This window comes from Dasypus novemcinctus, chromosome 15, assembly GCF_030445035.2.
Source record: "Dasypus novemcinctus isolate mDasNov1 chromosome 15, mDasNov1.1.hap2, whole genome shotgun sequence".
Classification (NCBI taxonomy): Eukaryota; Metazoa; Chordata; class Mammalia; order Cingulata; family Dasypodidae; genus Dasypus; species Dasypus novemcinctus.
The window spans coordinates 32,354,406-32,377,411 of NC_080687.1; the positions used below are offsets into that span (position 1 = coordinate 32,354,406).

A 23,006-nucleotide genomic window follows, 5' to 3' on the forward strand; every position below is an offset into this window, starting at 1 on the left:
AAAATTAACTAATATTTCCCCAAAGGTTTCAGGATATTAGATACAAATTTTAGGTTTTCAAAATGCCTTTTAAATATTAGGAAACTCTAGTGGTGGGAAAGATATTTTTATTACATTTTCATTTTTGGACAGCTATTAACCAAAGGGTCAATTTTCTTTAAAAATATTCCATTAGTCCAATCCCCAGCAACATAAATCTAAAACCACATCTATTATTTGTAAGATAGTTGAATACACTATGCAGTAGGGGCAGTATTTTTCAATAATTTGAAGTTAAGATGAGCCTTCTAAAATATAATTTTAGAGTTAAAATTTTATGTCAATTTTTCTATGAAAACAGAAGGAAGCTGGCATAACTTTAATTCGTTTACCTAAAGAGACTAAGATTAGTTAATTTTGCTTCTCCAAAGTCCTCAGGTCACAAATATGATGAAAAGTTAATGCTAATATTTTTAAATTTTGAGTAGTGGGTTTAAAAAATATTATTCTTTATTATATTACTCCAATACTTTGTATTATTTTGTACATTGTAATTTTTCCCAAGTAAAATAAAGTAGATCAATAACTCTTCTCTAAAATCAAATACTTTGATTTTCTGGAAAAGTAGGAAGCTAGGTTACAGCTTGATGATATAGGTATATATCATCACATAGCCTTAGTTAGGTCAATGTAGGTGACAAGATTGTATATTAACGTAGATGAGAAGGAGATGAGGGTAGATGTAAAATTCGTTCAATTAATGGGTGCAGAAATAAGCAATGAATTAAGTGGTGATTTAAGCAGTGTGATTTCTATTCAAAATATTATTTGAAGATAATGGATAGTTGGTGTGATTTCTATTCAAAATATTATTTGAAGATAATGGATAGTTGGTCAAGATAAGTGTATCTCACTTTCCCCACCAAAATAAAGTTTATGCCTAGATTTTGGTAGTTGTCCTTTTAACAGTTTTTTTCTAGAAATACATATTTGCCACATACCTAAGTACATTTTTCAAACAGCACAGTGAAGTAGGATTGAAATATTAAAAAGTAAAGGAACTTTAAAGGGTTGCTCTTAATATTTTTGATGCTGCTTTTGAAATGTAAAGGTGAAACTAATGTTGGCCATGTGGGGTGATATTAAACTCTAGTTTCACTGTATTTTCTCTTTAAATGCTGGTTTTTTGAGGTTAACTAGTTATAGTTAATTTTCCCTTCAAAATTCACTTTTTAAGGAAGGCTGAGTTAGACTGGCTCCAAGAGCAAGCAGCGAGCAGAATCTTGCTTGGCAGAGAAGGGGAGAGGGTCGAATGTCGGGCTGGGGCCGGGAGCTGGAGAGTGGGGAGACTTGGAGAGGGGAACTAGCAGGAGACTGCAGTGACACTGCCCTCCCCGGGCGGGTAGAAGCAGCTCGCTGGTGACGGGTCTGGAAGCACGTGGCTACGTCATGGAAAGCCAGTCTTTTCAATGCAAACTTCAACTCCTCCTCCTCCTCCCTCTAATGCCTGTAACTCACATCCGAGGCTGGGCGAGAAATCCGGAGGAGAGATTTTCCTCATGCTCACCGTTGTTGGAAACTGGGAGAGTGAGAGGAAGGAGAAGGGGCTCTGTGGCGCTCTCTACCTACTACAAGCCTGCCAAGGGGAGGGGGCACCAAGATTTGCATCTTTTCTTCGTGGTGATTGAGAACTGCAGGTTCTATCCGATCTTACTGGTCACTGGAGATTGATTATTTTAAAAAATCGACATTTGAAGAAGGGAGGCTCTGTCTTCGGCTGTCAGACTCAATCTCGGAGGTGGTATTGGCGTGTGTATGGTGGTGGTTTTTTTTTTTTCTTCTTCTTCTTCTTTTCTTTCTTTCTTTATCTCTTTCTCTTTCTTTTTTCTTTCTTCCCTCCTTTCTTCTTCTCCTTCTTTCTTCTTCTTTTTCCCCTTCTCTCCTAGGGACTACACAATGGCAGTCCTCTCTCAGTAAGATGAATCCTGCTCTGGCTTCTGCAGATCCACCCATCCTCATAGTGATCAAGTAAAAGGCTATGGTTTTCTCTTTGGGGATCTTTTGTGCATTACTGTTCTCCCTGATTAGTTTTGGTCTCAGTTGGGATTTCTTTGATTTTTTGTTTGGCTTCATGCTGAAAAAGGATTTTCTTTCCAACCCTTTGGTAATAATCCAGTCGTGATCAAGGGGGATAAATCATTCACCCTGGCCGAAAAAAAACAATCACTGAGAAGTCTCAAAGAAATCTACCACGTGAGGGGAAAAAACTGGGAGAAGATCCGGAATATTATCGTTTTTCCTATGGTAAAACCGGTGCCCCTCTTCAAGAGAACTGATTTCAAATTATTATTATGCAACCACAAGGATCTCTTCTTTCTCAGGGTGTCTAAGCTGCTGGATTGCTTTTCGCCCAAATCAATGTGGTTTCTTTGGAACATTTTCAGCAAAGGAACGCATATGCTGCAGTGTCTTTGTGGCAAGAGTCTTAAGAAAAACAAGAACCCAACTGGTAAGCAAAACATGCATCATGTTATGTTTTTCCTCATAATAACCTGTCTGTTGCTCATTGAGCTAGATCTGCAGTTCTGCTATGCAGGAAGGCAGGGGAAATAGAAAAGGAACCAGGACAGTGTTGCATATAGAGGTGTTGCATGAATAAACAAGTAACAGCTGGATCGGTGTCGGTGAACCCGAAAACCATCATCAGCATCTCTTGGCTGTGACACAATCCATCACTAGGAGGGAGGAGGAAACTTTTTTTGCTTTTGTTTTTTGAAAATGGATGTGGTTACCTATATTTGGTGGAATATCGAAAGGCTATGGCTAAAGGTTCTTGCCCGAGCAGCTGAAGCTTTGTCAGTTGCCAAGAAGAGCTCTCCTCACTCCTGCTGCAGGTTTGGGGACACAGCTCGGTGCTGAGAACCTGCTCTAGACTTTCTGATGAGCTTGCACAATATTCGCCATCCCGATCACCTTTACCAAAGTAACAGAGGCCCCCTCCCTCGCGTCCCCGCTCCTTCGTCAGCCCCCGCCTCCCTCCCCCGTCTAGCTCTCTCTGCCCGAGTTATTAACTCATTCCCCCGTCTGCCTCTGACACATCCTGCCACTGGGAATACTTGACTAGGGTTTATGCCTGGAGGGAAACCCAGACTGAGAAGACTAGCCAGACCCTCTAATATATGTAAACTAAATCCTCCTTTTTAAAAAGCAGCATTGGAATCCTGCGTCGGGTTCCCACGGGTGGGTTGAGCCGGGCCCGGGTACCTGGTTTAACGTGCGGGTGATCATGCGCCCCTCTTCCAAAGGGCTCCAACGGGGAAACTTGCAGTACATTACATAAGAAATGCAAATGCAGGTGATACGGGGAGTCGGATCCCGGGGGTTTACTTTCCCTGTAGGGCAATCTGAGGTTTTGGGGGGAGGCCTGGTAGCTGTGAGCGAGTAACCCAGGAGAGGAAAGGCAGGAAGGCTGCGTGGTGGCGGCGTCCGCGAGGAGGCTGGGCACAGCCTTTCCCGGAATCAGCACACACTGGCACCGGGTGGTGTGTGGCATTCCCCCGTTCGGTTCAGGGGAGGGACCCAGAGCCGGGTGTTTGTGCCGGGGGCTGTGTTGGGGGAGGGGCGGGGGACCGGCTGTCCTGCAGTGGCACTCGGGGTGCTTGCTAGAGGCTCCTGACGCTGGCACTGCAGTGTAGTAGATCATGGCTCTCGGCTGCCTCCCTGACATCCGAGGCTCAGCCGGGGGCCTCGCTGGCACCCAAGCACCAGTGGCTGGGCAGCAAGTGGCTGCTGCCTCCCAGCCAACGAACCTTGCAAATGGAACGCAGCTGGGGTGGCGCGCTCGGAGGGGGATGCTGCCTTCGAGCGCCGCGACAGCAAGAAAGGGAGGTGTGGGTGGGCGGGGATGGAGGCGGTGGGTGTGGAGGCTGAGCATTCTTTGCCGTCACACTTCTGCAGCAAAAAGGAAGCTGCGAGTTGTTAGACCGACGGAAAAGGGGAGAGGCTCGCATGCTGGGGCAGAGGACGCCTGGCAGAGGACGGCCTGGGCAGGTGCCCGGAGCTGGGACGTTGGGGTGGCTGTTGATCCTTTTGAAAGTAGCCTCTGGCTTCCCCGGGTGCGTGGTGCTGCAATGGGCTCTTTGCTTGCCCTGAAATTCTACCTTGTTCTTGCTTTCCTCTCTAAACCCCTCTGTTCCCTCCTCCGGACTCCACTGTCATTTTACCATGCTCTCTGAACTCTTGAACATTTAGCAACTCTGAAATGATAACCACCATTCTGAGAATTACCCAAGGAGAAAGCAGTGTTGTCACCTTATCATGCACATTTCTAAACCCCAACACCCGCATCAAATCTAAAACTTGCTGATGCATTGGCCATACAAAATCTTTGTCTATCTCTAATACTATCTCACAACTTAATGTGAAAGCCCTTTTTGCACAACTTCCCCAAGTGGGACAAGCCAAGGACTGCAGTTGGGAAGGGACGGGTTTTTTCTTTGCACAGTACAAATATTAGTTTTGAGGCTTTCTTGTGTCTTTCTGCGAAGAGATCTAGCTCCCTTTTGAGAAAGAAATACTGAAAAACATTTTTCTAGACTTGGGACATTTGTCTAGAGACTTAAAGTCAATTCTTCCATAGTCCTAGAGAGAAGGAAATAATTCAGCTCAAAACAGTAAGTTTTTTGCTGGCCTTTATGATTTTTATAAAGTGTTACTGGAAACACTCATTTCCCCCTACACATGATTCAAGATCTTTTTATTATACCCCCCACCCCCACCCCACCTACTTTCATGTCTCTGGAATAAAGTAAAATTTGTTTTCTTCCAAAGCATTTTGGAAGGTGTCAAACAAATGACAAATTATTTTTAGAGCAATTCATTTTGCAGCTGATGAATGCTAAATTCCTTGGGTGTGAATTAATGGATTAACTCAAAGTGTGTCTAACAACATCACCAACTACCCAATGGAATAGCTTAGTTTTAGACTGCCAAAAGTTTGACAACTTGGGAGCTGGAGCATTTAGTAAATATCTTTAAATGGAACATTAAAACGTTATGCTTTTGATCTCACCTTCTAAAGTTTTTGCCTCTCAAACTTGAATCAAACCCATGCCTAGTTGTTCCCTTTCAGTATTGTACTTGATGAATTCCATTCGCCTTCTGCTATTCAAATCAAGTCTAAAATCATTTACAGGTTTTTGATCCCAAGATAGCATGGAACTAAGAAGTTAATTGGGTCATTAAAATTAAACAAACATGAAAATCTTCTTAACTGTTAAAACCAAAATGAACAGATTGACTACTACCTATTATGTTATCTTAAATCTAAAAAGAGAACAAATTAATGGGTTACAAACTAAGAAGCCTGGCTGAATACTGCCAAGTACCATCAGTACCACCAGTACTCTGGTCACGAATTTTGTGTAAACCACTTCTTATTATTTCAGAGATAAATGTTAGATTAACTTTTCTTCCCAATCTTTGCAAGCTGTGAAATCATTTATTGATCAGTTTCAACTCTTTTGCAAGTGTGGTGTGTTATGTCAAGGGTTCATGTGAGGTATTTCAAAGCACTGCTACATAAACAGATTGGTATGAAATTAATCAGAAAACAGTTATGAACTTAAGGGTAAAGTAATCCATCTACTCCAAAGTTACTATCTCCAAACTACTTAGATAAGAGATGTTAATGGTTTTTTTCCCCTTTTTTGTTGTTTTCACATAAAAATTTATCTGGAAAAAACATGAAGAATATATTTGCACAACATATCCATTTTAAAATAAACTGCAATAGCTTAAAAAAATCACTCGATATGAAGTAAATTTCTATATTTATAAAACATCCAATACTGACAATTATTATTAGAGAATATCTATCCAAATATTTATACTTGTACATATATATATACTTTACTGCCCTACTTTCTACTACTTTCCTAGCAGAGCAACAGCTATGCATTTACAATGTTATCTGCTTCAATTTTCACTGCATGAGTCATGCAAAGTGATTGTGTTTTAGGCAAGTCATTAAGTAGGGAATGCTAAGTACAAGGTATTTATTTTGCCAGAGGAGGGCTTGATATATTTCTGTAAACCAGTAACGATAGTGTGGATTGACCGATGTGTACAATAGGCCAGCTGGACATAATCTAGGTCACTGAAATTTTGAGCAAAAGTTGCTAAGGAAAGAAATGTGGTTGAAAATCATAAACACTAAAGTCAGGCCATTAATATCTCTTCAGATGCATGATGTAAAACAAGCAAAGGAAGCCATAGACCTTCAGATACAAACACACACACTCAACCACACATGCTTGATATCCCCCAATCCTCGGTGGCTTGACAGGATTTTGGAAATTTGTAAATTAGGAGATTTTATTGAGTGAGGGTGTCAGTGACAAGGAGGATATGTAGAATATACTCTAGACCTAGTTTTGAAGAGCATGTTTAGGATATCCCACAAATTCCTTGGCCTGAGCGTCTCCCTTTCTGAACTCGGTCTCCCTCTATGCCATAAATTTTGAGATGGAACAAGCAAGGATTGGCAGAAACCATTACCACCTCCAGTTTCCTACTTCTTTCAGTACCTTTCAGCTCTACTTTTGACTTTCATTAAGCAGTTTTAGGTACTCAAAACACCTAGTATGCCACTGTTAGTCATTTAAATATACATTATTTTAGAAAGCAATTTGCTGTCATCCAGATATGTATAGCACTTTGAAGTGAGAGAATAGGGACAGAGGGAAGAAAAAAAGAGCCTATGCATTTTTTACTCCTTCATATTTTCAGCCTGCCGACTCATCCTGATTTCCTTTAGAGCTGAGTGAGCCACAAATGGGCCACAGCCTCTGTACTTCTAAACACTGATTATACATGCTATGACTACATAAAATTCAGACTGCATGGTTGGAACACCAAACAGGTGTAAGGTTCTCCTCTACATGCTTGGCCTTAGAGTGAAAATCGGAATCCTGGAAGCTTTAGTTACTGAATAACAAAATGACTTCACATCATGAACAAAAGGATGGCATTTTAGATAGGCTTCCAAGTACTTCCTTGTTAGGAGAGTGGGTTTTTCTTTTTTGAAATTTATATTCAAGCTAAGTGTGAATTTCAATGCACGATGATCTAAACTTAGTTTTAACAATGAAGATGATTTTGGCTGTACCCATACCCAGTCTGTTCTCATCTTTGACAACATCTATAACTGAGAACATTCTTTCAAATGATGCATTGCTTTCAGAAGGTGCTAAAGCTAATTCTACACTATATTTCATATTTTCCACATTGAACCATTCTTTTAAAAATGTTCAAACCAACTCTTCCATATTTTAGCAACACAAACATTGGAGAATTTTGTTGTGCTTTTATACATACGGTAACAATGACAACAACAATGTTTTCACTCCGTTGCACATTTTGGCAACATATCTCACTCAGATTGACTCAGAAGTTCTCTATAAATACCATATAGATGTCTCAAAATGGGAGCATTTATTTAAAATAGTTTCTTATGCCTTTAGGAGAAACAGTTGGGACTTTCCAACAGTTTATTAGAAGCTCTTCTATTAAGTTCTGAATGTGTCATAGCACTGTACCCAGATTCTTAATAAAACCTTTGAGCTCAACCTAGTACCACCTTCAGAAGGGACTATGGGTCAGGAAAATAACTACTGACACATTCACCTGCCCAGTGCAATAATCTTTGGGGTGTTCTTTAGAGCTTTATTTGTGTTTAATGTACCAGATTTAGTTAGCATCAAAGAACGGGATTTTCTGAGGTAGCCTTCCCAGTTCCTCCACATACCTCTAGATATGCACTAGTGTTTTTGCTATTCTACTTTCCAAGGACCAGCAAACACCCTGATGTTTTTCAGGTGTATTTCCTTAGTTGATACAAACTAATTCTCTGCTTTGGTCAGAAAATAAAAGATAACATGATGAAGGGAAGTACAAAGGAGGATTTCTTAGAGCCTTACTAAATATGAAGGCAAAAAGGAGGCATAACGCAGACATGTTTTATAGGAAACACTGAAGTTTTTGCTTGTCTAATTACCAACATCATCTAAGAAAGTCATACAATAATTGCTGGGCATTATTTCCTTGACAGAAACTCCTATGTGTTATCACACATAGGAGGTGCCCAATACTTTTCTACTAAAATAATTAATAATTAAAAATAAGTTTCGCTGGGTTATTTTAACTGTGGGACTATAAATGGCAGTATTATAAATTTTTTTTTAAGTTCATTTAATGCTTACTCTTTCTCCATAGTGTCAATCAGTGGTTTGGTTTTAAAATGATTTTTTAAAAAAGAATGAAAGAAAAATACTTAGTGGCTTTAACTTCTTGCTATTAATAGGTCACATAGGACACACAAACACAATCTGCAAACATTTCCTTGGCCTACATTTTATAATATCCTTCATTCTACATCTTAAAACTTGAGGTCTGTACTCTGTTCCTTACATGTGAGCCACTTCTCAAACATAAAATCTCAAGAGCCAACTGCACTCTCACATTATCCCCTTCTAGCACTCTTGGCTTTTAAATATAAAGTATTAGGGAACCATTAGATTCACATAAGCCACACACCCCTTGTTCTTTTCTAAATTTTAATTTGCTTCCCTTTGAAAGGGAAGGCATTTCACAAAAACAGTTGAATGAATAGTATTCTCTGTTGAATTTCTTCCTCTGAAGATGGTAAGTAGGACTCTCTCTTCTGGCCTGTTGTTCATGGAGAACAGCACCTAAACAATACCTAGTTCCAGATGTTTTGAAAGAAGTCCCCCTCCTGACCTTAATTTTTCCTTCTTTGTTTATAAAGTAGTCAACTTCAAACTTCGGAGCACCCTGACTTCTAACGACCACATTGACCTATTTAACTCCTTCCTTTCTGGAGCAACTTTATTTTTTATTTCTAATTTTAAAAAATTTAATAGCCTTTTTAAAAAAAGATATAGGTCACAAAAAATGTTACTTTAAAAAATATAAGAGGTTGCCACATACTCCACACTCCACCCCACTCCACCCACATCAACAACCTCTTTCATCATTGTGGCACATTCACTGCATTTGGGGAATACATTTTGGAGCATTGGTGCACTGCATGGACTATAGTTTACACTGTAGTTTCCACTCTCCCACAGTCCATTCAGTGGGTTATGGCAGGATATATACTGTCCAGCATCTCTCTCTGCAATATCATTCATAACGACTCCAAGTCCAGAAAATGCTCCCACATCACATCTCCTTCCCTCTCCCTACCTTCAGCAACTACCAGGGCCACTTTCTCCACATCAGTGCTACCATCTCTTCCATTGCTAGTCACAATAGTTCTATAACTTTAAAGCATGGAAGGAGGTGGGTCACTGAGGCCTGGAGCAGAGTATCAACAGAGTTTGAGCCAAGGGCCAGAGAGTATGGCAGAATCCATGACTTTCAACAGTGGCCTTTGGTTTCCAGAGAAGAGTAGCATTTATTCTCCGCAAAGCCATGCGGAGAATAAATGGGCCAACTCTGCAGCTCTGATCTGCTTCCAGGTGCCCAGCTTCTTATCTGGCTGAAAGTGGAATCAAAAACTCCTTAACTAATTTAGCCCTGAAGGTAAGGAGCGGGCAAGAAGACGAGGCGAGATCCTTCCTCTTGGGTAAATAAGCGAAGAAAGTCCCCATACCCCGCAGCCGCGCTCTGCTCGCTGGGACCCGCGACCAGCCCTGGCGCACTAGGGGCTCCGCTACGCAATGCGGCGGAAGCGGCCTGTTGGAGCCGCCGTAGCGCGGGAAGTTTCCGTTGCCACAGAGATGACCTCTGACCCTGAAGGAGGCTTTGGGGGTCCGGCAGTAAGTGCAGCCGTTGCCATGGAAACCACGGTGTCGGGCTGCAGCGGGCGTAGCGTCGTAGTGGAGCAGGAGCCGCGGTGTGTGTCCACGGTGGCAGCTTTAGGGAGAGGTCTGGGGCGGGGACGATCGGCGCGCCCTGGTCCTTGTCAGGGTTAGGGATCCTCCCTCCGGACGGGGAAGCTGGGGGCAGACAGCAGCTCGTTGTTCCCCTCGCAGGGCACGTGTTTGCCCGGTCACTTTACAGGAGTACACGTGAAGTACGCCGCGGTGCGTGACTGGCCTAAGGGCTGTGAAGGAAGTTTGGTTTGAGCCCACAGGTGGCTGCCTCGCCTTGCTGCTCTTCCCGACACATTCCCAAGGCGCCAACTCTGGCACTGGGAGCGCCTTAAAAAGAAGAATGGATGGAGAGGAAGGAAGGTGCTTGTGGCGCAAATTTAGGACTGGGAGAGAATAATTCGAGTTCTGGTCTCAGTTTCTCCACTAGCTAATCAGAGACCTTGGATTGGCCACTGAAATGATCTGGACCTCAGTTTCCTCTGTTGCAGTAAGGATATTGGTTAGAATAATCTAAGTAAGCTCTAATACTCTAACTTCTGTAACTTTGCACTCAGTCCTCATTCTAAGTGAACTTGTTTCTCTGCCCTCTATTCTGGAATATGCCGATTATATTTAAATTGTATCTTAAAACTAGAGAATATCAGAAATACTGGGTGAGCTAAGGTATGACGAACAACCTGCTCCTTCTATAGGTGTTGCAAGTCCTTTACAGTGGAGGAAGTGACTTTCAAGATCCGGTTTTGGAACCGTAGACACATACAGGTAGCAGCTTTGAGCACTGGAAAAAGAACATGTCGCATTTTACTGGTGACACTACCAAGAGCTATTTATGCATTTTATAGAGTGCGTGGTTGGTGCTGAAACATGGCATTCCATTATATCTATTATATTCCAGATTGTGTATATATCCGGATTGTCTATCCCTAAAGTCTCTAAGTTATTTTTTTTTTCTGTTGGGGAGGGCGTGGTCTATAAACAGTGGCTTGTTTTTTCCTTCTGTCTTTTTCGGGGTGTTGGGAAAAGTCACATGAATATTTTGAATTTTTTCCCTAAACTTACTTGTAAAACTGAGAAGTTGTAAAAGATTATTTTGAGGGTCTACTCCAATTCTGAAATTTGTGAAATATTTCTTTTTTAGGTTCACATGCTCTGTCATCAGTGTAGTGACTCTAATCTCTTTTGAGCAATTATACTTCTTATTCCTTTTAATAGTTCTTTGTTAGATGTACTAATTCACAGAGCACATAAAAAATGCTACTGTGTTCCAGTTGTTGATGATAGAGATACAGGGGTGAAGAAGCATTCTTTCCTTAAGGAACTGCAGGAAATACGAAATAAAATGGGACCAGTTTTGATAACGTGATATGTACTTTTATTTGTAGGTAAAAAAAGGTAATATAGGGCCAAAGAAGAGACCATGGAAGGCTTTCTGGAGGAAATGAAATTTTGACCGAGTTATGAAGAATGTCTAGGAATTAGGTAGGTGGGAAAGACACAGGGTGGTGGTCTTTCAAGGAAGAGGAAACAATATATCAATGTTTGGGGGTGTGAAAGATTGTGATGAGTACCAAGAACTACCAGTACAACTGAAGAATAGGAAGAGTGTCTGTAGGTGCTTAGGTTACAAGGTAGGAAAGAAGAGATTATGTGTTCTGTTCTGTGATATGATCAGATTTATCTTTTAGGTGGCTGTTATAAGTAAAGTGTGGAAAATAACTTGAGTACAACTGAAGGTAGGAAGGCCACAGAGGAAGTGGGAGAAGTGGTGAGGTTCAAGGTAAGTTAGTGACAGGCTGGAGAGGTATTGGTCTGTCTATCTCAGTAGTCAGTTTGAATTTGGTAAAAAAGGAGAGGGAAGAGTCTAGAATTTCCTGTGTACACGTTTTTTATGAACAACTCCCCTTGTTCCTGAACCTCTGACTTTTTAAAAATAAAACACTCTCATCTCTCTAAAATGTGGGTCTCCAGGCTGTTCATATTTGAAGGGATGAAGTAGCTTTAACACCAAATAGAAAACTTTGACAAGTTTCTCTTTCCAGCTCAAAATTTAAACGGGCAGTATTAGGAGTGTTGCTCCGGAATAGAGTTCATTTTCTTGATTTCAAACGAAAATATGTAGTGGTGAAAAAATGCTTCACAATAAAGAGAAATCAAAAGACTTTTTATGATTATATACAATCCTTTTCAATAACAGATACAGGAGTACACGATACTTTATTCAGTTTGAGAACCCAAGTAGTGCAATTAAAATCCAAGCTTTCAGATTATCTATTCAGGTCTGGCAAGAAAAGGGAAGTAAGTGTGAACTTTATTGAATTTATCCATTAAGTGTGCACCTGCTTTTTAGATAGAAATGAATGTAGTTGTAATTAAAATGCCCTCTTTTTTCCCTGTAACATTTTGTTGTCTTCACAATTACAGTGCATCACTGAAGTGTGTGGTAACCTCTTCTGAAATGCTGCCTTCTAGATAAAATGTAGTTTGAGAGGAATTGTAACCTCTGTTCTTTTCACTTCCTGCGTAGAGCACATGGTATACAAAACAAAGTACTATTGTTGTACTTTAAAAAATAAGAAATGTGAAAATAAGAAGGCTTAAGGGCTAAAACAAAAATAATATCCCTTAATTGTAGGTTTTTAAAAAACAGCCACTTATTTCAAAGTCTGAAATTCATCCCTTTTAGTTGGGTTACTGTTTTACACCAGGTGTTGTAATTCTTAAGCAAAGAAAGGGCACTGTTTCCTAGGAGGCCTGAGTCAGTTTCCTATTTAAACACTCAGTAGTTACCATCATTCTGCCTCAACATTTTGTTGTTGGGGCAAATTGAGAACAGTAACCCAGTATATTTGTTACTCTTTTTTAAATCAAATCACTTGACTTGTTTTCCTAGGGATTTTTATATTTCATTAACTTATTTATTTATTTTTTTTACATTTTTAGCATTTCTTATATTCACATGTCTATTAAATGATGTAAAATTCCTCATATCTTAGGCATGTAACATGGATATTAAATATTGTAAATATTTTCATGATAAATTTGATGGAGGTCAAAATTTTTTTGTCATTATTGCTTATTGTTTATTTTCTCTTTCCTAATTATATTTCTTTTCAAAGTGTCAGGAATAATCTCAACATAGTGCTAAGGTGATTTTGGATTATCTGTGGCACATATGCCTTTGTTTGGGGACATAAACCAATGGTATATGTGGAGTAAGGTCTTCTGCAGAGCTGTGAAGTCTGGTTAAGTCTGTTTGAGCCCTTGCCTTTTGCTTTATCAAAGTGGTTTTCCATCACTGACAGTCCACCCCTTTTGTTATATTCTACCTGCATTTGTACCGTCTGTCATACTCCAGATTTGGTCCTTTTACATATTTCTTCTACCCATATCTTTCAAATGTTTTGCCATCAGTTTACTCTTCATGCATGGCTGGGATTAGTATTCAATTGGATTTTCAACTTTTATATATATTGCATTAGGGAAATAGGCAACAATTATAACAATTCAGTTGTTAGAAAGTAATTGAGACATATGTCTCTGACCTTGTGACATTTGTCCAACATGGCATTTATTTGACTTGTTTCTCACTATTGTGGTATATATTAAACTTACTGTATTTTATAAAGCATATTATTTTTCTGCCTCAACAAAAATATCCTGAATTATTTTGAATCCTGTGCCATCATCAGCTATGTTGTAAGTAAATAATAATAACAGCTTATCTTTAGAGAATGCTTTCTGTTTTATCTGTATTACCTAATTTAATCCTCACAATCAAAGGTAGGAACTTCTGTTAAACTCATATTAGAAATGGCAAAATCAGGCATAGAAAGGGTAAAGAAGTTCCCTGAGAGCATCATGCTAATAATTGAAGCAGCTGGGTACAAACCCAAGTGGTCTTACTCGAGAGCCACTGTATTGCAGCTGCTTCTCTAAAGAGAATGTTCCGTAGAATGTACCTGACAGTAAGGTTTCTGTGAATCATTAAATCCTGAAATTAAAAGGGGCTGCAACATATTCAGTGTTTAGATATTTAGAATTTTTAATGCTTTTTAATTGAGGCATAATTTACATATATTAAAATGCACAGATCTTAATTGTGTGGTTTGATGAGTTTTGACAGATGTCTTCATCCTTGTAACCACCACTCCAATCAAGATACAGAACATTTCTATCACCCATGAATGTTTCCTGCCCTTTTAGTTCTCACCCAAGTCCTCTCCAAGAAGCAACCACCATCCTGATTTCTCTCTCTTTAGTTTAGCCTATAATTAAACCTTGTATCATGAAGTCATGGAGTCCTTACTCTTTTGAGTCTGATTTCTTTCACCCAGTATACTGTTTCTGAGATTCATCCATGTCATTACATGTTAGATGTATAGAATCAGATGTGGCAGCTTTTGCTCTATTTTGCAAACTAGAAATTACTATTGAACAAACTCAATTTTAGTTAACATCCCCAAATTGTCAGGAACTACAAAGGGTATGAGAATTTATTCAGCTTTCAAGCTAGATGGTGACTCTTGGAACAGAGGAGAAAACAGAATACTCCTGGGTCAGAGAGAAAGGACTTTATTACTCAAGGTTTAGCAGGAGCAGCCAGCATGAACGGCATGGTTACTTTTGCCACCCAGATCCTATAGTCCCACAGGGGTGATGTAGAGTGCCCAGCTGGATGCTTGGCATACAGTGGGTTTGTGTCACAGCAGAGGAACTATGAGTTTAGGAAATCCCCAGTCTTTTAAGGGATTCTAGCAAAGCTGCCCAATCTTTGTCCCACAAGGAGATATTATTTTTATTATCCTGATTCGGAAATAAGTCTGTCCTCAGACCTGGAGGGAATCATCCCTAGATTCCAAGGTTGTTTGCAAACATCCTTGAAAATATAGCCCAGGACAAAAGCTGTCACAAGACATGCAGAAATACCATGGAGAATTGCTTCCTAACAGAAGTTGTCATTTAAATCTATTTTTGTCAAGCAACTCTTTCTTCTCTTTTTATTTTTCTCAGTACTGATATTCTTGTTGCTCTAATGATATATTTAGTCTTTAGAAAAATATCTGTTATTTAGAAATTATCTAAAAAATGATCCTGAGGTTTTGATAAGGTAGACAGTATGTAATCCTGCATGGATAAGCCTAGTAGCATTTATAAATAACAAATGTATGCTAAATTTCATGTTAGTTCTTGGAGTAATTTAGAACATTCTATGAGAATTTTGACTTTTGACCACAAGTACATTAGCTAAAGGTAGAGAGAATACTAAATATGAGAAAGTTCTGAACAACCTGCTCTAACTGAAGTGTTATATGAGTACCATCTATGATGAAAGAGGGAAAAAGGGAAATCTTTTAGAGTGATATGACCTGAGATAATTATTGAATGCATTTTTCAGTTGGCAGGAGAGATAAGTATATTCTTGGCAAGGGAAGTAATATGAGTGAAAAGTCAAAGGTTGGAATTATTTATGGATAGAGTGAAAGGTACATAATTGGGGATCTGTGGAAAAGTTAATGGAATCATAATTTGGAGGATTAGTGAAATTATATTGTGGAGTCCAAAAGCCTGGCAAAGGAGTTAGACTGGATGTGGTAAAAATTACATTCTTGAAAAGGGGGTGACATGATTGAGGGTTGCTGTATTACAGTTGGAAAGTATAACTGGTATAACTGTGGGAGGGTGTGTCTGGGAAAAGGGGAAATTTTGTAATAAGAAAGCAACCAAGTGAAAATGTCCTTCAGTCAGTTGGAGATGAGAAACAAGAACCTGAATGAAAGGATGGTTCTGGTATGTCATACAGGCAGGAGAAAAATTGCTCAACAATTGGGAAGGGCTAATTCTAAGGGTAAAGAAATAATAGACCAAGGAAGGATACTGCTTCCTCTGAACTTGGAAGAAAGAATGATGTGGTGAGTCAGTGATTGTGGCAGTCATTGTGGAAGCTCATGGTAAAATGAAGCCAGGTATTTGTTGAAAATGTGAGACAGGAAATGCAATCAGCAACTGTATTTATATAATTAATAGTTAGATGTGTATATATCATACATTTTCTTTTGTAGTTAGAAGCTATGTCCCAGTCTAAATTCTTTGGCCTTGACGACTTTAGTGCAAGCTTTCTAAATAAGGGAAGAATGACTTTTAATACTTTCTTCAAGCTGTAATATTACATAGCTCTGTTTGTGGTACTTAAGTACTGTTAGCAGCAGTTCCTTTCCCTGCAAGGTGATGTTTTCCAATGAAACACCACATCTGGGAAGGACTAAAAATGCCACAGGCTATTTGGATACAAGGAACTTTTCACCAGCTTGGTCTAGCTTTAGTAGTGTTTTAGTAATTTTTCTTGATTATTGCTTGGTGAAGATATACATTAAAGAACAATCTTTTAAAAGCACAATTTTTGTAAATGAATTTTGATGTTCTTTTCTGTTACAAAATTTGAATTGTGTTTTATGGGATCAATATCTGTCTCCAGGCTTTCTTAACACTTAAGAATGCCACAGAATTTATATAATGATATTCTTAGGAAGGTAACTTATTGAAATGAGTACGAATATATTTATTAATGGCTCTCCAAATTTTGCAAAAATATAATTGGAAAAGCCTTATCCACAGCAGTTGCAATTTCTTTGGCTTAGCCTTAGGATCTTCACTAGAGACCACAGTTCATATGACCAATATTTAGGGGGCCACAAGCATAATTCATATGAGAAGGGAAAGGGATACTGTTGGAGAAAAACAGCACTCACTGGGACATGGAGACTGATATGACTGCAGGTAGGAAATTTACTGAGAAGCTCTCCCAATGGAGGGGGTCTGAAGAATAGACTTTAGCCCACTTCTGGAAAGGAGGGATTTAAATTTATACAGTACATTCCTAGGCAGAGAAATGATAGTCAGTGGGAGAGGGTTGAGGGTCTGAGGGAGGTACAGGGGCCAATAGGAAGCCCTAGAGGTAAAACTTTCCCCTTATATGGTTAGAGGGTAGTGGCTTAGGGAGTTATGTTTTCTTGGCATGCTAGAGGAGCAAGTGTTGTTTTGATGTGCAGGGAGTGAAGGTCTCTATCTCCCTTTACTCCCGTTTCCACGTGGTTTCTTTGTTCAACCTTTGGGGAAGTGCTGTGCTTTCAGACATGTAGGCTTAAAGGGGAGGGACTTGTCTTTCCTCAATGCACGTCGGGGAACTGAGTCAAAACTTGTGAATTATTGCAAACCTAGTTAGAGGGAACCTCTAACATTCCTAACTGTTTATATATATATGTTGGGGGACCTTGGTATTGCAGTGTACAGTACTGGGCAGGATGGGATGGTGAGGGGATTTAGGATGTGGCTCAATCTGGCTCTTTCTTGCTGTCAAGGGGCAGAGAAAAGTTCCCTTCCATCCTGTCCAATGGGCTGTGATTTCAGGTCCCATGGTGGTTGATAGTGTTGCTCACACAGCAAAGAGATGCTGTTTATGTATTTTGTGGTTGTTGGCTGTACGATTTGGTGTGTGAATCAGGAGAGAAGCTGTAAGAGACAGGGGCTGCCACCATCAGAGTTATCTGAGGTTCTGCTTTAGAGATGGGCATGGGGTCCTGCATGGTTTCTGGGTACCTTTAATCGTCTGTTGTCAGTTCCAGAAGGTCTGGGAGGTTACAGCTGGGCATTGGGTCTGACGGGGTAACTGATACCATTTTGCCTTGAGAGATCTGGGGATAGTCACACTTACAGGGAGTTTCTTACTTGCACAGTGGGCACAACCTTGGAGGAGGTTGTAGGTTTGAACACTGTGTGGCTCAGTGCTCAGGCTTTTTGTATTTGAAATGTGGCCTTTGTGGTTTTTTGTACTTGCCTGGAGTGGGGTGTCAGGAGCTCTGGAAGGTGGAGGATTTGCAGCTAGGTTTGTTTTTTTTTTTTTTTTACTGGGGGACTGCTGTGACTCTGACAGGGATGTTAGTGGTGTTTTGTTGGTTTAGGTTATTTGCAAGTGTTTGGGCTGCAGGCCAAATATGTGCTTTTTCTTCTGGGGATAAAAAGGTAGAAAGAATGATGTAGAGATTTTCAAAGAAAGATCCTAACCAGTTTTCTATCTGGCTTAAATCTGAGAGTGAGAAAGGAACATGTCCTCTGACTATTCCTTCAGCTCCTGCTACTTTCTGGAGGGATAATAGAGGAGCTGGCATCTGTGTGGAGTTAGGAGCCTGCATGCTGACAGAGTGGAGGGCTGCAGCGAAAAGGAGGGGAAGGTAGTTTCCATGAGTACTTATGAGCAGGGGAGAAGTGTGGGGTAAAAGGTAGCAGTGACGAAGGTGGGAAGAAGGGGTGGAGGGTGAGTTTGGAGATAATGCCAGAGAATCATACGAAGGAGATATGGGGGGGGGGAGTGATGATCTGAGGGATCAAAGTCAGAGTGTTCAGAAATTTTAGGGGGTGAAAGCTATGAGGAGGAAGATTTCTGAAGAAGTTTCTGGTGTAAAGAATTTGGTAGGAAGAACAGGGTTGAAAGAAGGAGGGAAGGAAGGAAAAGGAATGCCTGAATGTAAAGGATCTCTGACCATCTGCTGTTGCACTGGATAAAGTTCTCTAAGTCTTGGAGAACTTGGAAATCAAAAGTGCCATTTTCCAGCCACTGATTTTCATTGTCCAATTTTTATTGTGGCCACATAGAGGTTGAATAGAAAATGAGCTTTTTAGGTCTCGTGACTCCTTCCGGGTACAGAGTTTTAAGGTTATGAAGGGGACAACCAGAGGCATGATTTTTTGGGGAGCTAAACTTGAATTCCCCATTTTAGGTGGCTTGGGTGAGGCTAAAGAGCTCTAGGATGGGAGATTCTGAGTGAGACAGACATCCCCAGATCAGTTAGATATCTCCAAGGAAAAAGGAAACCTCACTTGAAGCCAGACATCTCCAGAGCCAAGGAATTTCTTCCCATGAGGACGCAGGCCTTCTGCCTGCCATGGCCCTCGGGGACAGTGAGGATCACTAATCTAGTGCTAGAATTTTTCCTGTGGGTTGTCCTGGACAACAGAAAAGGAGAGAGAGAGCACAGGATCCTCTGGTGGAGAAATCCTTCACTCACCCAGCTGAGATTCGTTGTCGGGTGTTGGATGGACATTTGGCTGCAGCAGAGGTGAGATTCCTTACCAATCAATCAGTCTCAACATGACCCCAGTCCCGGGTTTTGGCACCAAATATTGGAAAAAACGGTGCTTGCTGTGACATGGAGACTGATATGACTGCAGGCAGGAAAGTTATTGAGAAGCTCTCCCAGCATTGCAGGAGTTTTAAGATATCCTGTTTCATTGAATCCTATTTTATGTCGTTAGATCTACTTGCAATAGTTGCCAGCATTGGTTTTTGGTTTTTTCTTTTTTGCTTTTTTATCTTACAACCTAAAGACTTCTATGACACTTCTATACTTTCTATTTTTTTTTTGAGACATTCTATGCCATGCACAATTTTAAAATTTATTTCTCCCCTTCCCCTCCCCCCCCCCAGTTGTCTGTTTCCATTTGCTGTGTGTTCTTCTGTGTCCGCTTGTATCAGCAGCACCTGGACTGTGTGTCTCATATTTGTTTCATCATCTTGCTGCATCAGCTCTCCATGTGTGCAGCGCCATTCCTAGGCAGGCTGCACTTTTTTCGCGCTGGGTGGCTCTCCTTATGGGGTGCACTCCTTGCGCATGGGACTCCCTGTGCGGGGGCACCCCTACATGGCACGGCACTCCTTGTGTGCATCAGCACTGCATGTGGGCCAGCTCATCACATGGGTCAGGAGGCCCTGGGTTTGAACCTCGGACCTCCCATGTGGTAGGTAGGCCAAATCTGTTGGGCCGAATCCACTTCCCTCTTCTATACTTTCTTAATAATTTCTTATCTAAAGGAACAGGAGTGGGGAAAGCCCTGGTTATTTGATTATAGATGCTGTCATGCATTATTATTTTTTTGTTTATCTGTTGGTTGGTTGGTTTTCCTTTAGATAGTTCATTAGTAAGGAGGAAGGAGATAGCAACCTTGATTCTAAAACTCCTTTAAAATTAATCACCTTGTAATCATGTTGGGGTTTGTTTCCCAATTTGTGTGGAAGTAGTGGTTTAATAAAACATAATATGTAGAGTTGTAGGGTGAATTGGCAGGATTGACATTCAACTAACTTCTTTTGATTAATAATGGAGTAATCAATCATATTACAGTGATTTTAAAATTTCTGTGTCTCTGCCAAGAGGGACATATAAGCTGTTTGTCTTTCTGTGACCATATTAATATCTGTAGTCTGAGAGTTTTACTTTTATATGAAAAATAGTTATCCTATCTGCCTCCCGAATATCATATTCTAGTAGTCCTTCTTGCATGTAGTACAAAAGAGAAGTTCTCAGCCATTTTTGTCTTATCTGTCACACATGATAGATAATATTCATATGTCTAACATACTTTTTTGGGACTACTTAAGGAATTTTATTTTATTTTGTATTCTGCAGGATAGCTCTATAGTTTTACAAGTGATCTTTAAGTCTGGCATTGAGTTTTTGTAGCATTGGTGCAAAAATCAATCATATTTATATTTGAAAGTATGGCAACGGTGACAGCGGTTTTCACACCCCAAAAAATTTTTGACAATTTTTATTTTAATTTCAACAGCTCTTACTTTAGCACCTGAAATCTATTTTCATAAATATAGTATTTAGGAACAGTTATAAAGAAGAAGGGATTTTCAAGTGGAATTATTTCATATTTGAGTGTGATGGATGATATACTTTGTCAATCCCCTTCAGCCAAAGACTTACTTGGGACACACTTGTAATAAAAGAATAAAAGAACACATTTAAAAGTAAATATATCTATTTTTCATTGAAGTATACCCTGTACATGAACATACATAAACAGTAAGTGTGTAGTAAAAGTTGTCAACTTACAAAATAAACATGCATAACATCATACGGGGGTCCTATACATCTCCCTCCACCAACACCTTGTATTGTTGTGAAACATTTGTTACAAACTATGCAAGAGTATTATCAAAATATTATTACTAACTATAGTCCGTATCTTACACTTGGTATATTTTTTCCCCAACCTATCCTATTTAATAAAAATTTTTATCACAGAGGTAGTGAACTTAAAAAACCAATCATGGGGAAGTGGATGTGGCTTAACTGATAGAACATTCACCTACCATATGGAGGGTCCAGGGTTCGATACCTAGGACCTCCTGACCTGTGTGGTAAGCTGGCCCATGTGCAGTGCTGCTGTGCACAAGGAGTGCTATACCATGCAGGGGTGCCCCTGTGTAGGGGTGCCCCACGGGCAAGGAGTGTGCCCTGCGAGGAGAGCTGCTCTGTGTGAAAAAACAGCATCCTGCCCAGGAGTGGCGCCGCACACACAGAGAACTGATGCAGCAATATGACACAGCAAAAAAGAGATGCAGTTTCCCGGTGCTACCTGACAATGCAAGTGGACACAGAAGAACACACAGTGAATGGACACAGAGAGCAGACAATGGGGGTGGGGAAGGGGAGAGAAATAAATAAAAATCTTTAAAAAAACCAAAAAACAAAAAAGCAATCATGCATGTATAGAATTCCCATACAACACTGCTTCTCCAACGTACCACACTGTGGTGGAATATTTGTTACAGATTATGAGATAATATCAGACTATTACCACCAACTATGGTCCCTAGTATACATTTGGCACATTTTTTCCATACCCAATCCTCCCCTCCATTTTCAACATAGTGCTTCTTTGGCATTGATGCAAGAATATTACAGTATTGCTGTTACCCACTGTCCATAGGTCACATCGTTGTATTTTTCCTATGCTTCTCCACATTCCCTTTACCCTGCAATTCTGATGTGCATCCACTCTAGCTCACAGGACACTCTTGGTTTGCACCATCAACCACAATTCTCATCCACCTCTGTCTAATACACTTTTATGAATAATTTTCCCTTCCCACTAATTGTAACTTCCTCCTTTCTGTACTTCTTAAGAAAAATATTAGAAATAGAGTAAGAAGGATATTAGAATACCCTTGAATATATTTTAATTATATAATAAAAGTCACCCATTCACAACCATTGATGCTTTATTAGTAGAAACAAATTACTTGAGAAACATGTCTCACTGGTCATGGCATACTGGTGATGGAACACCATGATTGAGAACTGATATTTTAGATTTTAATGTTTGTGGGATGGTCTCTGTTGGGAATTGAATCATGTGCTGCACAAAAGACATATTTAAATCTTATTCCATGTTCCTGTAGGTGTGGATCCATTTGCAAATAGTACTTTTGAAGATGTTATCATTAGTGAAGGTGAGCTCATTTGTGAGTGTATCTTGAAAGATACTATTTAGATGAGGCCAGATTGAATTAGGCTTCAAACCTAGATTGAGTTGCATATTTCATTTTTTAACTATAGCTTTATTGATATATAATTTACATACTATAAGCACTCTTTTAAAGTGTACATTTCAATATTGATTATATTGATTGAGTTGTGCAACCATTGCCACTATCTAATTTTAGAACATTTTCATCACCCATAAAAGAAATCTCAAATCTATTAGTAGTCACCACTCATTTCCCCTTTCAGACTTCCTAACAACCACTAATATACGTGTGTTTCTGTGGATTTCCTTATTTTGGACATTTCATATAATGTCCTACTTTTACTTAGTGTAATGTTTTCAAGTTTATCCATGTTGTACCATATATCAGTACTTTGTTCTGTTTTATTACTGAATAATATTCCATTCTATGAATTTACTATATTTTGTTTACATATTCTTTAATTGACAGCCATTTGGGTTGTCTTCTCTTTTGGGCTCCTATAAATAAGGCTGCTATGAACTCTATTCTTATAAAGTTTTGCGTGGACATATGTTTTCAGTTCTCTTGGGTATATACATAAGAGTGGAATTGCTGGCTAAGATATTAATTCAATGTTTAACATTTTGAGGGACTGCCAAACTATTTACCAAAGTAGCTGCACCATTTTACATTTCCTTCACCTGGGTATGAGGGCTCCAGTTTCTCCACATCCTCACTTTCACTTGTTATTGGGTTTTTTTTACTTTAATCCTAGTGGATGTGAAGTGGTATGCCAGAGTGTTTTTGATTTGCATTTTGCTAAAGATTAATGATGT

General features: G+C 39.8%; 1 protein-coding gene across 1 annotated transcript in view; it reads left to right on the plus strand.

The window, feature by feature from the left end:
- Positions 1-1,256: 1,256 nt before the first annotated feature.
- FGF14 (fibroblast growth factor 14) overlaps positions 1,257-23,006 on the plus strand; it is a 721,002-nt gene continuing 699,252 nt past the window's right edge. Inside the window, exon 1 of the mRNA XM_012525121.4 lies at positions 1,257-2,488. Coding sequence (XP_012380575.1) covers positions 2,281-2,488 — 208 coding nt within the window. The 5' untranslated portion in view covers positions 1,257-2,280. The remainder of the gene's footprint in view (positions 2,489-23,006) is intronic.